General features: G+C 44.7%; 1 protein-coding gene across 25 annotated transcripts in view; it reads left to right on the forward strand.

Annotated features, from left to right (window-relative positions):
• TFDP2 (transcription factor Dp-2) overlaps positions 1 to 17,692 on the forward strand; it is a 208,237-nt gene extending 190,545 nt beyond the window's left edge. For 15 of the 25 annotated variants that reach the window (XM_021934780.1, XM_021934786.1, XM_021934779.1 and 12 more), the window contains 3 exons: positions 3,493 to 3,659; positions 9,110 to 9,215; positions 9,432 to 9,642. In XM_021934780.1, the coding sequence (XP_021790472.1) occupies positions 3,493 to 3,659; positions 9,110 to 9,215; positions 9,432 to 9,615 (457 nt within the window). In that variant the 3' untranslated portion in view covers positions 9,616 to 9,642. Of the gene's footprint in view, positions 1 to 3,492; positions 3,660 to 9,109; positions 9,216 to 9,431 lie in introns of all 25 variants that reach the window. The other 10 variants (XM_021934791.2, XM_021934778.2, XM_021934796.2 and 7 more) reach the window with 3 other exon arrangements.
• Positions 17,693 to 18,265: the final 573 nt, after the last annotated feature.

Below are 18,265 nucleotides of genomic sequence, written 5' to 3' on the forward strand. Positions count from 1 at the left end.
TTGTTTTGAGGATTAAATAAGTTAATGTCTATGATGACTTGAGGTAAGCATTTTTTAAATGTTAGCTGCTGTTACAAAAGGTCAGCCTATAATTTATTGTTCAAATTGGGATTTATTAATGCAAAAGAAGACTCTAATAATTGCATCGGTACCACAGGCATACCCCAGAACTGTCCCAGGGAGACCAGAACCTCCGGTCTTCTAGAGCTGTGACATTGCCCTTGGGCTTCACTGTCACTTGTTTTCCCACTCTTCTTCCTGGCGCTCTTACGCCCCCTGCCGGTCTCTGTTGTGTCCAGAGATTCCGGGCCACTTCAGTAAGAAGGCACACACACAAAAGAAGAGTCGTAGGGGCGCGGTGGTTCACGCCTGTAATCCCAGCACTCTGGGAGACCGAGGCTGGTGGATCACCTGAGGTCAGGAGTTCGAGACCAGCCTGGCCAACATAGTGAAACCCTGTCTCTACTAAAAATAGAAAAATTACCCAGGCTTGGTGGCGCACACCTGTAGTCCCAGCTACTAGGGAGGCCAAGGCAGGAGAAATGCTTGAACCTGGGAGGCAGGGGTTGCAGTGAGCCAAGACTGTGCCACTACACTCCAGCCTGGATGACAGAGCAAGACTCTGTCTCAAAAAGAAAAAAAGAAAAGAAAAAGAAAGAAAAGCAGCAGGAATTTCAAAACTATTTGATAATTGAGACTATAGACACAAAAGGAAATAGTAGAGACTGTGTAGCTTATGAAGTAAACCAGACCAACGTATTTTTTTAAGAGTGGATTCTTGGCCGGGTGCGGCAGCTCATGCCTGTAATCCCAGCACTTTGGGAGGCCAAGGCGGGTGGATCACCTGAGGTCAAGAGTTCGAGACCAGCCTGGCCAACATGGTGAAACCCTGTCTCTACTAAAAGTACAAAAATTAGCATGGTGGCTCACACCTGTAATCCCAGCTACTCGGGAGGCTGAGGTGGGAGAATCGCTTGAACCCAGGAGGCAGAGGTTGCAGTGAGCCAAGATTGCACCACTGCACTCCAGCCTGGGCAACAAGAGCAAAACTCCGTCTCAAAAAGAAAAAAAAAAAAAAAAAAAGAGTGGATTCTCACTGTTCTTGCTGTTGCCCAGGCTGGAGTGCAGTGGCTGTGTACAGGCATGATCATAGCTCACTGCAGCCTCAAACTCCTGGGCTCAAGCAGTCCCCCTGCCTCAACCTTCCTTGTAGCTGGGACTGCAGGTGCACACCTCCTTGGCCATCTAAAGCTGATCCATTTTTTAATCTTCTTATGTTTCTTTTTTTTTTTTTGAGATGGAGTCTTGCTCTGTCTCCCAGGCTGGAGTGCAGTGGTGCAATCTTGGCTCATTGCAGGCTCCACCCTCTGGGTTTACGCCATTCTCCTGCCTCAGCCTCCCGAGTAGCTGGGACTAGAGGGGCTCGCCACCATGCCTGGCTAATTTTTTGTATTTTTAGTAGAGACAGGGTTTCACTGTGTTAGCCAGGATGGTCTTGATCTCCTGACCTCGTGATCTGCCCGCCTCAGTCTCCCAAAGTGCTGGGATTACAGGCATGAACCACCATGCCCAGCCTCTTCTTAAGTTTCTTAATCTCTCTGAGATTGTGTTCCTTTCTCCACAAAAATAAGAATTACAGAATTTACCTTGCCAGTTTCAAAAAGTTATGGATAAATTAATATAGAACCCAGCCAAGTGGTCAGTAAGTGGTAGATATCTGAATTATTTTCCACACACTTGCAAATTCTTTATAAATATATGTCAGAGAGGACCATTAACAGTCTCAGAAAACTGAGAATTCAGGCCGGGCGTGGTGGCTCACGCCTGTAATCCCAGCACTTTGGGAGGCCAAGGTGGGTGGATCACAAAGTCAGGAGTTCGAGACCAGCCTGACCAACATGGTGAAACCCCATTTCTACTAAAAATACAAAAATTAGCCAGGCGTGGTGGCACGCGCCTGTAATCCCAGCTACTCAGGAGGCTGAGGTAGGAGAATCGCTTGAACCCAGGAGGCAAAGGTTGCACTGAGCCAAAATTGTGCCAGTGTACTCTAGCCTGGGCGACAGAGCAAGACTCCGTCTCAAAAAAAAAAAGAAAAGAAAAAAAGAAAACCGAGAATTCTAGAAAATGGTTAGCATCTTTTCAGATAAAAAACACAAAACTTAGCATTCTAGTTACTCTCTCTAGTTAGTCTCTTGTTTTGTATGGAGAATTATAAAACTATCTTCTTAGGTTAGTCTCTTAAGTCTAAAAAGAATGACAGGAAAATCTGAGAATCATTGGCCTAGGGGAATTATGGACACTGTTCCCCCAGGCTGGAATCTGGTGAGGCTTCCATCTCTTGGGTGGTCCCTGACTCATGCCCTTTCCTTGGCCTTCCTTTGAGTGGAGGGAAGGAGACTCTGAGTAGCTTGTACAAGCTTGTTATCCAACATAGGTCCAAAAACCCTATCTTTCAGTTACTTTGGTGATGCAACCTTTCCCCATAATTAGCCGGGAGGCTTTCCACAATGAGGATTACATTTACAAAGCGATCTGCTTTTAACAGATGCCTGAAATCATCCCTGTGGCAGGTACCCACTTCAGATTTTTTTTAAAAGTTGTTATTGTACTTTAATCAAATTCGTATAGATTACTTAAATTGGTATTTTGCTTCAAATTATAATTTTTGCTCCTAAGATAATCTGTTGTTCAAATTATCTTAAATAGGGTATAAAGTTTTACCCTCATATTATTTTAATAGAATTTCATGACCAGGTGAAACCTACCATTGTCCCCGAACCTTGTCCCTGCAGCCCATGACGAAGGTGTTCCAGGCCTAGCCTAGGAGTCGGAAGGACTGTGTCTTCCTTCTTTTGCCTCTTGATTGAAGTGTGTTGGGCTGCTGGGAAGCTGGGCATCCAGTTTGGGTGCTTTTCAAGCATATTTGGAAATGTGCTTGTATTACATGTGACACTTTTTCTTAAAACATTTTACGTCTTAGTGTCTCAGGACAGGATTTGGGATTGTTTTCATTTATTGAAAGTCTTCTATTTATTGCTTATCTAAAGTAGGCCATAGCTAACAGTTGACTCATGAAAATGAAGTAAGCATTCAAAATGTTTTTTTCCTCAAAGCTAACAGCTCAACTCAGAATAGGGATATTGTAATATTAAAGTAGAAAGGCTTTTCTTTGGTGGCAAAGCTATAGGCAACTTTGAAAAGTACTGGATTTAGAACAAAATTTCTATCCTCTGTTTGCAACAGCGTTAGGGCTAAAGTTTGTGGATTTCTATCATCTGTCAGAGGAATGTTGTTTTAATTGGGAAAGTGTTTTATTTGAGATGTCATTCCCCTGACAGAGCAGAATGACTCATGGCTCTCTAAATGGTAGCCATTTCTAGCACTATAGCTGGATTTAGGCCCCCATTCTGTTACTTAAAGTACAGAATACAAAACTATTCAGACCTCTCCAGCACCACCAAAAACCCTTTACTTTGTTTCCTGATGCAGGTTTGAGTATCTTTTCAATTTTGACAACACCTTTGAGATCCATGATGACATAGAAGTACTAAAGCGGATGGGAATGTCATTTGGCCTGGAGTCAGGCAAATGCTCTCTGGAGGATCTAAAACTTGCGAAATCCCTGGTGCCAAAGGCTTTAGAAGGTTATATCACAGGTATGTTAACTGATGCTTTCATGTGTTGTCCCTGACTAAATGTTGAATCCAAACTTGTTAAAACCTTTCTCATAGAAAATTGCAAAATTTTAGAACATCTGCGCTTGTGTCGACAGACTGAAACCTTTAACACTTTAGGACCATTTTTTCAAAAATTAGATTATGTAATAGTATATAATGTTATGAAACAATCTATTTAAGCTAGGTACTGGGAATTACTAGATCTCTCTGAAGAGTCAAATGTAGTGCTGAGTGAGCCAATTTAGATGTAATAGTATATAATGTAGATGTAATTCATACATTCTTACTCCTGTGTAAAATTCCATTATATGAATACATCACAGCTTTTCTGTTTATTTTTCTGAAAATAAACCTTTAGTTTGTTTCCGATTCCTTGATGTTCAAATACAGTGCAGCTTTGAACATTCCTATACATGTATCCTAGTGACCACATGCAAACGTACAGATTGAACTTGTTAGGTCAGAGTTGGGTTCATCTTCAGCTTTACTAGATGATACCAAAAATTTTCAATTTGATTTTACCAAATTACACTTTCCCCAGCAGAGTAGAAGTGTTCTATTTTCCCAATCAGGTGGGTCTGAAATTATATCATTGTAACTTTTCTAAATTGAGATTGAATTCGCATGCCATAAAACACACCATTTAAAAATGTCAGTTCAGTGGTGTTTTGGTATACCCACAAGGTTGCTAATCATCACCACTATCTAATTCCAGAATATTTTAATTTAAAAACCCAAAAAGAAACCCAAACCATTAACAGTCTTTCTCTATTCCCTCATTCTCCCTCAGCCCCTGGCAACCACTAATCTACTTTGTGTCACTATGAATTTGCCTATTCTAGACAGAGGCTTTGTGTGAATGGAACCCTACAGCATGGGGTATTTTGTGGATGGCTTCTTTCACGTAGTGTAATGTTTCGGGTTCGTTCATGTTGTGGCACCATCAGTACTTCATTCCTCTTTATTGCCAAATACTATTCCATTGTATGGATGGACCACGTTTTGTTTATCCATTCATCAGTTGGTAGACATTTGGACTGTTTCCACTTTTTGGCTATTTTGAATGATGCTGCTGTTAACGTTTTTATAAAAGTTTATGTGTAAACATATGTTTTTAGCTCTAAAAACATACACCTAAGAGTAAAATTGCTGGGTCATATGGTAACTCTGTGTTTAACATTTTAAGGAAATACCAAACTGTTTTCCAAAGCTCCTGTACCACCATTTACAGTCCAACCAGCAATGGATGAGGGTTCCAATTTCTCCATATCCTTATTTACTTGTTTAGAGATGGAGTCTCACTCTATCGCCCAAGCTGGAGTGCAGTGGCGCAGTTTGGCTCACTGCAACCTCCACCTCCCAGGTTCAGGTGATTCTCCTGCCTCAGCCTCCTGAGTACCTGGGATTACAGGTACCTTGCCACCACACCTGGTTAGTTTTGGTATTTTTAGCAGAGACAGGGTTTCACCATGTTGGCCAGGCTGATCTGGAACTCCTGGCCTGAATTTGCCTGACTCAGCCTCCCAAAGTGTTGGGATTATACATGTGAGCCACCGTGCCTGGCCTCCACATCCTTTTCTACACTTGTCAGTGTACATCTTTTGAATTATAGCCATCCTCACAGAAGTGAAGTGGTATCGCTGTGATTTTTGTGGGGGGCAAGGAAGGGCAGTGGTGGAGGGGAGAGAGTCTTGCTCTCCAGGCTGGAGTGCCGTGGCACAATCTCCGCTCACTGCAGCCTCAAACTCCAAGGCTCAAACGATCCACCCACCTCAGCTTCCTGAGTAGCTGGGACCACAGATGTGTGACACCATGCCTGGTTAAATCTTTTTTTTTTTTTTTGGTATGTTTGATAGAGATGGGGCTTTGCCATGTTGTCTAGGCTGGTCTCAAACTTCTGAGCTCAAGCGATCCACCTGCCTTGGCTCCCACTGTAATTTTGATTTGCATTTCCCTAATGACTTATGATGTTGAGCGTCTTTTCATGTGTTTATTGACTATTTGTATATGAATAGAAATATGTCTGTTCACATCCTTTGCCCATTTGGGTTTTTTTTTTTTTTTTTTTTTTTTTTTTTGAAAGAGTTTTTCTTTTTTTCCCAGGCTGGAGTGCAGTGGCGCAGTCTCGGCTTACTGCAACCTCCACCTCCCGGGTTCAGGCGATTCTCCTGTCTCAGCCTCCCAAGTAGCTGGAATTACAGGCGCCCGCCACCACGCCTGGCTAATTTTTGTATTTTTAGTAGAGATGGGATTTCATCGTGTTGGCCAGGCTGGTCTCAAACTCCTGACCTCAGGTGATCCACCCATCTCGGCCTCCCACAGTGCATCCTTTACCCATTTTTAAATAAAGTTACTTGTCTTTTTATTGAGTTGTAAAATTATACTGAGTATACTTGAAAATAGAAGCACTATGTTTTACGTGTCTTATAATTAAGATTTTTTTTACTAATTTAGAAATCTTCCTGATTTTCCTAATTCCTGAAAATATTACGTATTTCGCAGATATAATTTGACTATATAGGTTAGGTGCGGTGGCTCACACCTGTAATCCCAACACTTTGGGAGGCCAAGGCAGGCGTATCACTTGAGGTCAGGAGTGCGAGACCAGACTGGCCAACATGGCGAAAGCCCATCTCTACTAAAAATGCAAAAATTAGCCAGGCATGGTGACACATGCCTGTAATTCCAGCTCTTTGAGAGGCTGGGGCAGGGAAATCACTTGAACCTGGGAGGCGGAGATTGCAGTGAACAGAGATCGCACCACTGCATTCCAGCCTGGGCAACAGAGTGAGACTCTGTCTTTAAAAAAAAAAAAAAATTGAATATGTAAGCAGTGATTTTGCCTTTGCTTTCTTTTGTTTCTTTCATTTGTAAGTATAACCATCTAGAATTTCACATCGCTTTTTAAAGGCATTTTAATGCTAGTTCTAAGATACATTAAATCCCATGTAAGCAAAAAGGTAGCTTTAATTTGGTTTTACTCTATGATTTGGCCCTTTGCTCACAACAGAAGAGTTTCTTGGCTGAGATCCGGTTTCTGTTTTAGTTCTTCGGTTGGCACCATTCATCCCCTGCAAGGGCCCCCCGCCTCTCCTTGCCCCTCGGCCCACCTGTTCTGTCTCCCCACCCAGCTCTCTCCCCACGCTCTCCAGCCTGGGTCCTGCTGTGTCATTGGAAGGCCAGCAGAATCTGAATAAAGGGCTTACTCAATAAATCACCAGAACTTTATTTTAGCTTACTCCCAGTGAAAAGGCTCAGGGCGATTAGGCAGGCTCTGTGGTTTTGATCTCTTCGTGACCTCATTTGCAGACTGGGATACAGACTTTCTGGTTAGTTCAAAGGAAGAAACATGTGCCTCTCATGTGTAAAGGGGCAGAATGGCCTGGGTGGGAGTGTGAGAACCATTGTGTGGATCCTGTGATAATAGGAAAGAAATGTAGGCTTTTCCAATCCATTGTAAAAAGAGAATGTAATGTGTTATGCTCACAAACAAGTAAATAGCTGTGTTCTGACAGAAGGTTTCTATAGTTCTATATACTAATTAATATTCAGCACAGGATTCTGGCATTAATGTTATTTTCTTGTACAGACTTGTTGTTATTTAATGTATTTAAAGTCTGCTATTCTTCTTAGGCTTGAAGTCTTTTTTTTCCACAGCTGTCTCAAAGAAAAAGGTTCATAAGACGGTTTTAAAATTAGCATAGTCATTTAGTTTACTTTTTTCCTACATGGGAATGGCCTCTTGTTTGGATACCAGAGTTTCCAATCTAAATCGTATAGTTTCATTTTTTTGTACAGTAATTGCAAAAAGATTTTGATTAAATTAAATCAGCTCATTTTGGCAGATTACATTTTCTGAGTATGTGTTTGGGCTTATATAATTTATTTTTAGGAATTACTTTTAATGTATCTACCACTTATTTTGTAAAGTGGCAGCTGACAAAACTATACTCATTCATTCAGTAACTTTTTTGGGGTTTTTTTTGTTTTTCTTTTGAGATAGAGTCTTGCTCTGTCACCCAGGCTAGAGTGCAGTGGCACGATCTAGGCTCACTGCAACCTCCACCTCCTGGGTTCAAGTGATTCTTCTGCCCCAGCCTCTCGTAGCTGGGATTACATGCGTGTATCACCATGCCTGACTAATTTTTGTATTTTTAATAGAGATGGGGCTTTGCTATGTTTGCCAGGCTGGTCTTGAACTCCTGAGCTCAAACAATCTGCCCACCTTGGCCTCCCATAGTGCTGGGATTACAGGCATGAGCCACCGCACCTGGCCACATTTAGATCTTACATGTTCCAGTTACTGCCTTCTTTGAGCTAACACTGTAGATGGGAAGATTAGAAGTATTAAACCAGTAAAATTACAATAAGAATTGATCAGTGTTGTCATAGGAGAAATGTGGTATATGTATAGAAAAGAAGATGGCAAGGAGATACCAAAAAAAAAATTTTTTTTTTTTGAGATGGCGTTTCACTCTGGCTGCCCAGGCTGGAGTGCAATGGTGCGATCTCAGCTCACTGCAACCTCCGCCTCCTGGGTTCAAGCGAATCTCCTGCCTCAGCCTCCCGAGTAGCTAGGATTACAGGCATGCGCCACAATGCCCAGCTCATTCTGTATTTTTAGTGGAGGTGGGTTCTCCACATTGGACAGGCTGGTCTTGAACTCCCAACCTCAGGTGATCCGCCCGCCTTGGCCTCCCAAAATGCTGGGATTACAGGCATGAGCCACTGTGCCCAGCCCAAAATATTTTCTGTAGACTAAAACAGTAATGTCTGTCTCCACCTCATTAAAAACATGACTGCATGTGAGTTTAAAAATAAGAGCTAGTTTGAATTAGAAAGCAAAGGATACCAGGAAAAATCTTGTCAGGAAAAAGAATAGGTATCTGATGAGTAGCAGCATTGAGTTCACCAGCAGCAGGCACCTGAAAAGACATTGCGGCAGGGGTTTTGGCCAAAACAGATCTGTCTGCCCTCTAAGCAGGGTGGCCTTCTTACCTCATGTATTTCTGATTTGATTTTCTCTTTTCCCACTTCTGGCTTTGGCTGTCAACACCACAGTCCAGGTCTTTTGTGGTGAGGGCAGCCCAGGCATTGAGGATGGTACACTGGGCTGCATCCCATGGGCTGTGCTCTGGAGGGCTTATCTAAGAAAAAAGAGTAAGAAAGCGCCTGTGAGTGTTTTCATTTGAATACCTTCTCTCCATAAGCTGCCTTCCTGTATTTTTTTTTTCCTGCTCTTGTGTCCTAGAGTTTCTTTTTCTTCCAAGAAGATGAAGAAACCTGGGTTCTTCTCACAGCAAGAGAATTGTCTCGCTGTCATGAAGAATAAGCTTAGCTCTTGCTCTTCTGTGCTTTCTTCAGACTGTAACAACAGCAGCCACAAAACTTGCAGGACCGACATTTTTTGTTCTCATTTTTTCCTTTAGATATCTCCACAGGACCTTCTTGGTTAAATCAGGGACTACTTCTGAACTCTACCCAATCAGTTTCAAATTTAGACCTGAACACTGGTGCCACCTTACCCCAGTCAAGGTACGTATTTTTTTCAGGGTTAGAAAGGCAAACCCCAGAGCCCTGACTGTCTGTGTAGGGGTGAGCCGGGGTCATGTTACTGCCAGCACAGGTCCTGCTGAGCAGGTTTGTGGCAGATCTCACCAATGGCATCTCCTTCCTATGTTTTTATTCCTATATTTTACAAAACTGTTTATACCACATTAATGAGCCTGTGTGTTTTTAATTGTTTGCTAGTGTAAACCAAGGGTTATGCTTGGATGCAGAAGTGGCCTTAGCAACTGGGCAGTTCCTGGCCCCAAACAGTCACCAGTCCAGCAGTGCGGCCTCTCACTGCTCCGAGTCCCGAGGCGAGACCCCCTGTTCGTTCAATGATGAAGATGAGGAAGATGATGAGGAGGATTCCTCCTCCCCAGAATAAAGACAAGAGAAAGCCTACGTTTCAATATGTGATGCTCATGTGTGTTTGTAGTGTGAGCTCTTGTTTTTGAAATGATTGCTTCAGTCTTTGCCTTTGTTTGCACTGTGTGTTCAGTGAAAACTAGAGAAACACAATAAGCAAATCACATGAAGGCTGAGATGATTGAGATGAAAGTTAACATAGTGTGAATGAAAGTCTGGCCAACAGAGCAGTAGATGATATAACAAACAAAGCATGCTTTCTGAGGAGCTAGTGGGGATAATTCCTGAAGAGTTGGCAGTGTGAGTGTGCTCATTTATCTTCTGTGAGGTGGGATTTTTGTGTTCCTCACACCCATGTAATTATTCTTAGAATTGAGATTGCTACACGGAGCAGTCCTTGACGATCATGTTTCTGACGTTTCTCTTCCCTGCCTGGACTGCCTTTGACAAGGCGGAAATGAACATGAAAAGTCCCCAGGAGAGGGGAGCTGTGTAGTGAGGGATACCGAGGGCAGTCCTGTGGCCGAGGGGCACAGATTGAACTGCTGAACTAGTTGGAGGTCTAGTTAAGGTGCTTTATGCATCAGCTGCCTTAGACAGCTTCTAGAAAGGAGCAAGCGCTACTTCTTAAGTACTTAAGTGACATTTAGATAATTTATAGTAAAACTGAAATTATTATTAGCCAATGCATTGATGCATAGAATTTACTAGGGCTACTTCTGGAAGCCAAAATAGAATAGCATTTCCATGTGCATTAAATACTTTGCCAGCACTGCCTTTTGCCAGCATCCTAAATCTGGAGTTTTATAAAGAGGGAAAATGTATCTTTAGGTTAATCAAAGCTATGCATTTCATATAGCTTTTTCATTTAAAACAAGACAAATTCCTGTGACCAAATTGCTTGCCTACAGTTCCCTGCAGCAATTGTATGCTCTCACCCAGTGTGCAATTTGTGAAGATAAACCAAATGTCATTACTTTTGTCTTAAAGAAAAGTCTATTTCAAGAATATGAACAGCAATGTTTCCTTCTACATGTCACCTTTTTTCACATTTTCATTAGTCAGAATGACCTTATTGAACCTACTCCTGGGGTCAGTTGCATTTCAAACTAATCCAATACTTAGTGTTTCACAGAAACACTGGAAAACTGAACACTCCTACTGCCTGGATATATGGTAGTGCAGTTATGTTGTTTATGGCTCAAGATGTCATTAGAAATACTGCAGTGGTGTATTCACAACTGCTGCTTCTCTGAATGAAAGAGTGTAGGGACATCTGCCACCATGGCCAGACCCTGAATTTCACATTAAGGCCTTGGAAAGGAGCAAATAATAATGGGAAAATTAACTCCAAAACTTTGACCTGAATCATGTGGATTTATCCCAAGATGATGCTAGATGCACCAAGCATGGCCCAAATTGGTTCTTTTTTAAATCCCTTGGGGGAAGTGCAGGCTTCTTCCTGTGGTGCCTCTTTGTAGCCCCACCACCATGTTGACAGTGAGCCTGGTGAGGAGGAGAAAGCTTTGGCTAGCTAAACATGTTTAATAAGGCCATAAAAACTGAGAAAGAAAAACATTCAACTTTAGCTGGAGCTCCTTTGATACAAAAGTCTCATTCTGTCAGAAATAAGCCGTAGTACAGACTCAGAGATAGAGGCAGTTTCTAGAGAACTTGGTCTTATCGTGGGTTCTGGAGCATACCTCTCAGACTAGTCAGGAACACCGGGGAGGTGACAGCAGGTCCCCAGGGACCTGCAGGGGACATTTCAACTGCATGGATTGGGATTTCCCTCCAAACCAACTGTCCTTTAAGGGGCAGCCTCCTCTTTTACTAACTTCACCCTTTCTCATCTCTGGGACCCAGCAGGGACCTGGAGAGGCCAACGGCCACAGCTACCTTTGTAGTCTTCAAAATATTGAACTGCAGGTCCCAAGATGCATTTCAGAATTTAAGACAGGTACACTAATGATAATCATTCCTTCACCAAATAGCAACATTCTTGCCAGAGTTCTTGGGAACCTGTTTTCTTCTCTACTCTCCATCTCTGCTACTCTCATGCTTTAAATTGATAAAATATGGGCTTAAAAAAAGAAAGCCGCCAAAGACTCTTATCCTTATTGGTGCCCCACCATTAGCCACCCCAGCCATAGGTGTGTGCTGTTGGTGGGAAATGGTCTCTTCCTCAGCGTTGTGTTTGGGTTACTGTTGAGGCTGGCTCACAGAGTGACATCGTGGTCACCAGTATATGTCACTGGAGTAAAATCTTGCCTTTAGAAACTGGGTTGAGCTGTTTAGAAAGGCCAATTCTCTTCTGTATTCCCCCTCAACATTTATCTGGGTCCAAAGCTCAGCACTGAGTCACAATTTCACACAAAATTAAAGTGAAGCAGTGTTAGGAAACTGGGGGCTAGGTGCAGCGCCTCTCGCCTGTCATCGTAGCACTTTGGGAGGCCGAGGCAGGCACATTGCTTGAGTTCAGGAGTTCAAGACCAGCCTGGGCAACATGACAAAACCCTGCCTCTACAAAAATATAAAAATTAGCCTTGTGTGGTGGGGCATGCCTGTTGTCCCAGCTACTCAAGAGGCTGAGATGGGAGGATTGCTTGAGCCCAGGAGGTGGAGGTTGTAGAGAGCCAAGATCACACCACTGCACTCCAGCCTGGGTGACAGAGCAAGACCCTGTCTCAAAAAAAAAAAAAAAAAAGGGGGGGGCTGCGGGGAGGGAAGTTGTGGTTCCAGTGCCCAGGCTGCTTTGTTATAGTGGCACGCCGGGTTACTTGCCATACACAGATCACTCCTCCCCGGGGTGCTGGCACACACTATGGGGAGTTCAAGAGGCCTTTTCCCCTTGAGGGTGAGTGTGGCTGTCCCCCTTTCAAGCGTGTGGCATCACTCACTGAGGAAGTGCTGGCTCTATTTAGCACATGCACAGTGGCACTAGGACCTGCGTGTCTGGCCCTCACTGGGAAGGCCGGTGCCGCCTAGGCACACAGCAGCGTTTATGGGCCCCAGGTGCCTACCACACTGCCTTCCTTTTCCCCGCTGTCAGTCTGTCTCCTCCACGTGCTCGTTTCCTGTGGTGAGAGCAGTTGTGGTGTTTGTATACCTTGTGCCTTATGATCAAGGTGGGCCTTGGAGGAAGGCGGGAAAGCAGGGGCCAACATGGCGGTCCTCCACCCCTCAGCCACACCCACCGCCCGAGAAACTACAGACGATGGCCACAAGTTTGGCGTCCTTCAATTTATTTCTTTAAAGAAGTGATGAGAAGAAAAAGCTATGTGGTTTCTGCCATTGTAGCAGGATAAAGAGGATAACTCCTTCCATTAGCAAATTTTACAGTTATAACAGTACTCTGCCATATTTGAAAAATAATGCCAGGGTCAGACCTTGAAAACAAAGTAGCTCCTGTCAGATAATTCAAATGGAAATATTTTTTTTTTTTTTTTTTTTTGAGACGGAGTCTCGCTCTGTCGCCCAGGCTAGAGTGCAGTGGCGATCTCGGCTCACTGCAAGCTCCGCCTCCCGGGTTCACACCATTCTCCTGCCTCAGCCTCCCGAGTAGCTGGGACTACGGGTGCCCGCCACCACGCCTGGCTAATTTTTTGTATTTTTAGTAGAGACGGGGTTTCACCGTGTTAGCCAGGATGGTCTCCATCGCCTGAACTTGTGATCCGCCCGCCTCAGCCTCCCAAAGTGCTGGGATTACAGGCGTGAACCACCACGCCCAGCCTCAAATGGAAATATTTCAGAGAGGAGTGGCTCAGTTTAGCCCTGCAAGACATCTGTAACTGCTAAACCACAACTCTTTATGGCTATTTGGGTCATAGAGACAGCAGAGTTGCTCCAAGTATAGATGTGACTTAGGCTCCCTCTAGCACAGTGTGTGTGTTGGAGGGAGTGTGGATTAGCAGAGGATGAGAACTACCTCAGCGATTCCTGCCATAACCACACTGAGAGAGGGGGGCGCTGGGGGAAAAGCCTATTTAGCCTTTTTTTGGGGCGGGGGGGGGGGGGGGGGGGGTCTCGCTTTGTCGCCAGGCTGGAGTGCAGTGGTGCGATCTCGGCTCACTGCAATCTCTGCCTCCCAGGTTCAAGCGATTCTCCTGCCTCAGCCTCCGGACTAGCTGGGATTATAGGCGCATGTCGCCATGCCTGGCTAATTTTTTGTATTTTTAGTAGAGTCGGGGTTTCACCATGTTGCCCAGGTTGGTGTCAAACTCCTGACCTCAGGTGATCCGCCCGCCTCAGCCTGCCAAAGTGCTGGGATTACAGTTGTGAGCCACCGCGCCTGGCTCTATTTAGCTTGTAAAAAATTATTTCATTTCAAGGGCGCTTTAATACTATCAAGCTCCCTCCCCTAACAAAATGGGCTGTCCCTGCCCAACAAGTCTGTGAAGTAGACCTTAAAACTGTGCTGCCTTAGTGGTAAGTAAGGGTTGAGGGTTGGACAGTGAATCTTAATATTTCATCCTTCATTTAGTAAGCATTTGAGTACCTACTGTGCGCAGGCATTGGGGCGGAACAGCCAGAGCCCTGCCGTTGTTGGGTTCTCCTCCTACTGGGGAAACATGATCACAGATGGAACACGTGCAGATTGATGAGTGCTGTGGAAAAAACAGCAGCGTAGTGGGACCATTTGGGAAAGGCTACTTTGGCTGGGGGTGGCCGGGGAGGCCCCTCTGGGAAAGAGACAGTTTTACTGAGTCAGACAGTGGAAAGACAGATGTCTCTATACTTTCTTAACAAGCCACTCTGTCCCATAACATGCACTTGGAATCTCTCCTAAGTTCCAGAGGCCCCACTGTTCCAGTTTCAAGCCTTCAGGTTGGAGTCTGTTCAGGAACTTTTAAGACTTCAAAGCAAAGTTAGCTACCAGCAGTTTCTGTAAACCAAGAGAAGATTCTAACAAAGGTTCACTACTTTCCAACTGAATCTATGCAGTAGAAAAATCATTAGAAAATACAAAAATTAGGCTGGCGTGATGGCACACGCCTGTAGTCCCAGCTACTAGGGAGGCTGAGGCAGGAGAATCACTTGAACCCAGGAGGCGGAGGTTGCAGTGAGCCAAGATCTGCCACTGCACTCCAGCCTGGGTGACAGAGCAGGCCTCTGTCTCAAAAAAGAAAAAAAGAAAAATGATTAGAAATTGAGAACTATTTTCTGTGTTTCTAAGTTGTTGGCTATATCAAAGAGATCATCTCTATTCTGCATATGGGCTGGCTTTGGTGAAGCTGATGACTGGATTTCTAAGAACCGTTTTCCCAAGTGGGTTCCCATATTCATGCACCCAAAGCAATGGTCCCAAGCACTGATGAAAACTAATATGCATTTCCCAAAGACCCACACTATTTATCAGGAGCCTGCACCATGCCATTTGAATGACCCTCAGCAATGTGCCTCCCTGCCCTCAAATTCCCAGTTGATAACAGTGTTTGGTTAAACTTCCACTCAAGCCAAACATGGTTACTAAGAAGAGAAAAGCCTGATGTTTGCATATTTTTTTCCCCTCGAGATGGAGTCTTGCTCTGTTGCCCCAGCTGGAGTGCAGTGGCACGATCTCAGCCACTGCAACCTCTGCCTCCAGGGTTCAAGCTATTCTCCTGCCTCAGCCTTCCAAGTAGTTGGGATTACAGACATGTGCCACCATGCCCAGCTAATTTTTGTATTTTTAGTAGAGACGGGGTTTTACCATGTTGGCCACGCTGGTCTTGAACTTCTGACCGTGTGATCCGCCCACCTTGGCCTCCCAAAGCGCTGGGATTACAGGCTTAAGCCACCGCGCCCGGCCTAAGATTTTACAATAAAAAAAAATTCAAGCTCAATACCCACATAAATTATAACATTTCTCAGGAAATAGTCCCTTAACCAAAATGTATCTGAGAAGTTATGCTTAGATCATCGCTGGGATCCGATTTTTCCACGTCTCACTCCACAGTATGCTAAAGAAGAAAAAGTGAGTGGGCACAACAACACTTAGACCGTCTGGCTAAGCCCTGGGAGTCCCCAACAGGTCCAGAAACTTCTCTGACACCCATTCACAAGGGTGCTGAGATAGGAGAAAGTACTAATTTATAACGTGTATTCTGTGCAGCTGTTCTCAGACAAGGCCGGATCTTGTCATCTTACCTTTTGCTTTACAAAAAAGGCCTGTTGAAGCCAATGCTGTCTTGCCCCTTGCTATTTCAGCAGATTAGACTTTGGTCTTCCCTGCTTCTAGCTGCATCAGAGGCCATACTAGCTGACGCTCAGGGTCAGGCCTCGCCCCTTCGCCGCAGGTCTCAGGATAGGGGAGAGCAGAGATGGGAAGCAAGCGAGAGCTTGACTTGCTTCCCGTCCCTCAGCCTGTCTGTGGCAGAGCCTGCACCAAAACCCAGAGCCGCTTCCCTCCGTGAGGGCCACGCTGTCACCACAGTCCTGCCAGACAGGTTTTGGATTAGCACCAGTCCTGTGTCATCAAGTGCCAAACAGCTGAGGGGCAGAAGCGGGACTCCTCTCCTGAGCCCCAGCATGAGGCCGTAGTGTCAGGTTTAGGCCTCTCTCAAGTCAGAAAACCCCGGGCTGAGACCTCCACAGACAAGGACTCCCCACGCTGGCCATTGGCAGGGACCCAAGGAGTTCAGTGACCAACTGGTCCTTCCACACACCAGCTGCTGCTGCCCATGACTTGTCGAATCATAACAGGGAAGCTTCCCCGGATCACTTTTGGATTTAAAAACTCACCCCTTGTCATGCCTCACTGCATGCCATTTGTCACCATACTTCATCATGGCCAAGCTTCATGTCACACGGCCTGGTGATTGTGCTTGTTCACACTGGGGCCAGGGTTTTCATACTAAAATGTCACTGACGACAGGGCTACTTTTCTCCTGAATAGCTCCTCTGGGCTTGTTGCAGTTCTATTTTTGCCAGCAGTACCGTGACAGGGTCAACCTCTCTGTCCTGAAAAATGGAACCCCCCTACTAAGCCTACGCACTGGCTGCCCAGGCGGCTGCACTCCGGGGATCACGTTTCAATACTGAGTTCCTTCATGCACTTGGTTCACCGCCATCATCCTTGAGTTTTGGACAAAAGAGGTGGGTATGTCGGGCGCGGTGGCTCACGCCTGTAATCCCAGCACTTTGGGAGGCCGAGGCGGGAGGATCACCTGAGGTTGGGAGTTCAAGATCAGCCTGACCAACATGGAGAAACCCTGTCTCTACTAAAAATACAAAATTAGCCAGGTGCGGTGGCGCATGCCTGAAATCCCAGCTACTCGGGAGGCTGAGGCAGGAGAATCGCTTGAACCCCGGAAGCAGAGGTTGCAGTGAGGCGAGATCGTGCCATTGCACTCTAGCCTGGGCAACAAGAGCGAAACTCTATCTCAAAAGAAAAAGAAAAAAAGCGGTGGGTAAAGGGCTGTGAGAGCCCAAATCACTAGGTTGTTCACCTTTTCATCTGAAGATGCTTTCCTCTGACTATGTGCTATTGGGTTTTATTTCCAGAAAATATAGTTCTCCTTTTTTCTGCATGAAGGATACATCATGGTGCCACATGCTTTAAGCAATTTAAACAACAGATAAGAGGAAAATGCAACCACCACATCTGACTTGCCCAACATAGACTTTTCTCTATTAGATGGAAGTACACAACCTAATATGATATATTATTTTGTAGTATCTCAGACTTTGTAAATAAATACCATTATTTTTATATGGAAATTTTATAGAAGAGCTATTTCTGTATACGTAATTATTCCTGGATTTTCTGAAATTGCTTCTGATAGATAACAGACAAGTCCTAAGCAGTGTTCCACTAAGGGTGGTTCCAGGCCTGCCTGCCGTGGAGTTGACTGGGGGAGTTTTACAGTTTTGTGATCCTAGGATGTGTCCCACACGCTCAGTCAGAAGCACTGGAGGTGGGGCCTGGGAAGCTGTATTTGTAATGAACTCTGATGTTTTTTATCCATTAAAGTGTATCTTTGTCCATCCTATAAGATTAAAAGAAAGAAAAAGCATCTCAAATGAGTGTAAGTTGTTCTTGAGAAAAAAAATGTATCAGACGTTTATGATTTGAATGAAATGTATTATAGAAAAAAATAAACACTTTAAAATAATGTTAGTCTCATTACTAGTGGGTCAGAAAGTTTTTAGTTTAAAAAGGAGGTGTTAGGCCAAGGGCAGTGGCTCACGCCTAAAACTCCAGCACTTTGGGAGGCCAAGGTGGGCGTATCATTTGAGGTCAGGAGTTTGAGACCAGCCTGGCCAACATGGTGAGACCCCATCTCTACCAAAAATACAAAAAGCACCTGGGTGTGGTGGCATACGCCTGTAATCCCATCTGCTCGGGGCAGGAGAATCACTTGAATCCGGGAGGCGGAAGTTGCAGTGAGCCAATATGACACCACTGCACTCCAGCCTGGGCAACAGAGTGAGACTCCATCTCAAAAAAAAAAAAAAAGGCTTTTTTTTGTTTTTTGTTTTTGTGATGGAGTCTCTGTTGCCCAGGCTAGAGTGCAGTGGTGCGATCTCGGCTCACTGCAACCCCCACTTCCTGGATTCAAGGTATTCCCCTGCCTCAGCTTCTTGAGTACCTGGGATTATAGGCACGTGCCACCACACCCGGCTAATTTTTGTATTTTTAATAGAGATGGTGTTTCACCATGTTGACCAGGATGGTCTCCAACTCC

This window comes from Papio anubis, chromosome 2 (genome assembly GCF_008728515.1).
Source record: "Papio anubis isolate 15944 chromosome 2, Panubis1.0, whole genome shotgun sequence".
Taxonomy (NCBI): domain Eukaryota; kingdom Metazoa; phylum Chordata; class Mammalia; order Primates; family Cercopithecidae; genus Papio; species Papio anubis.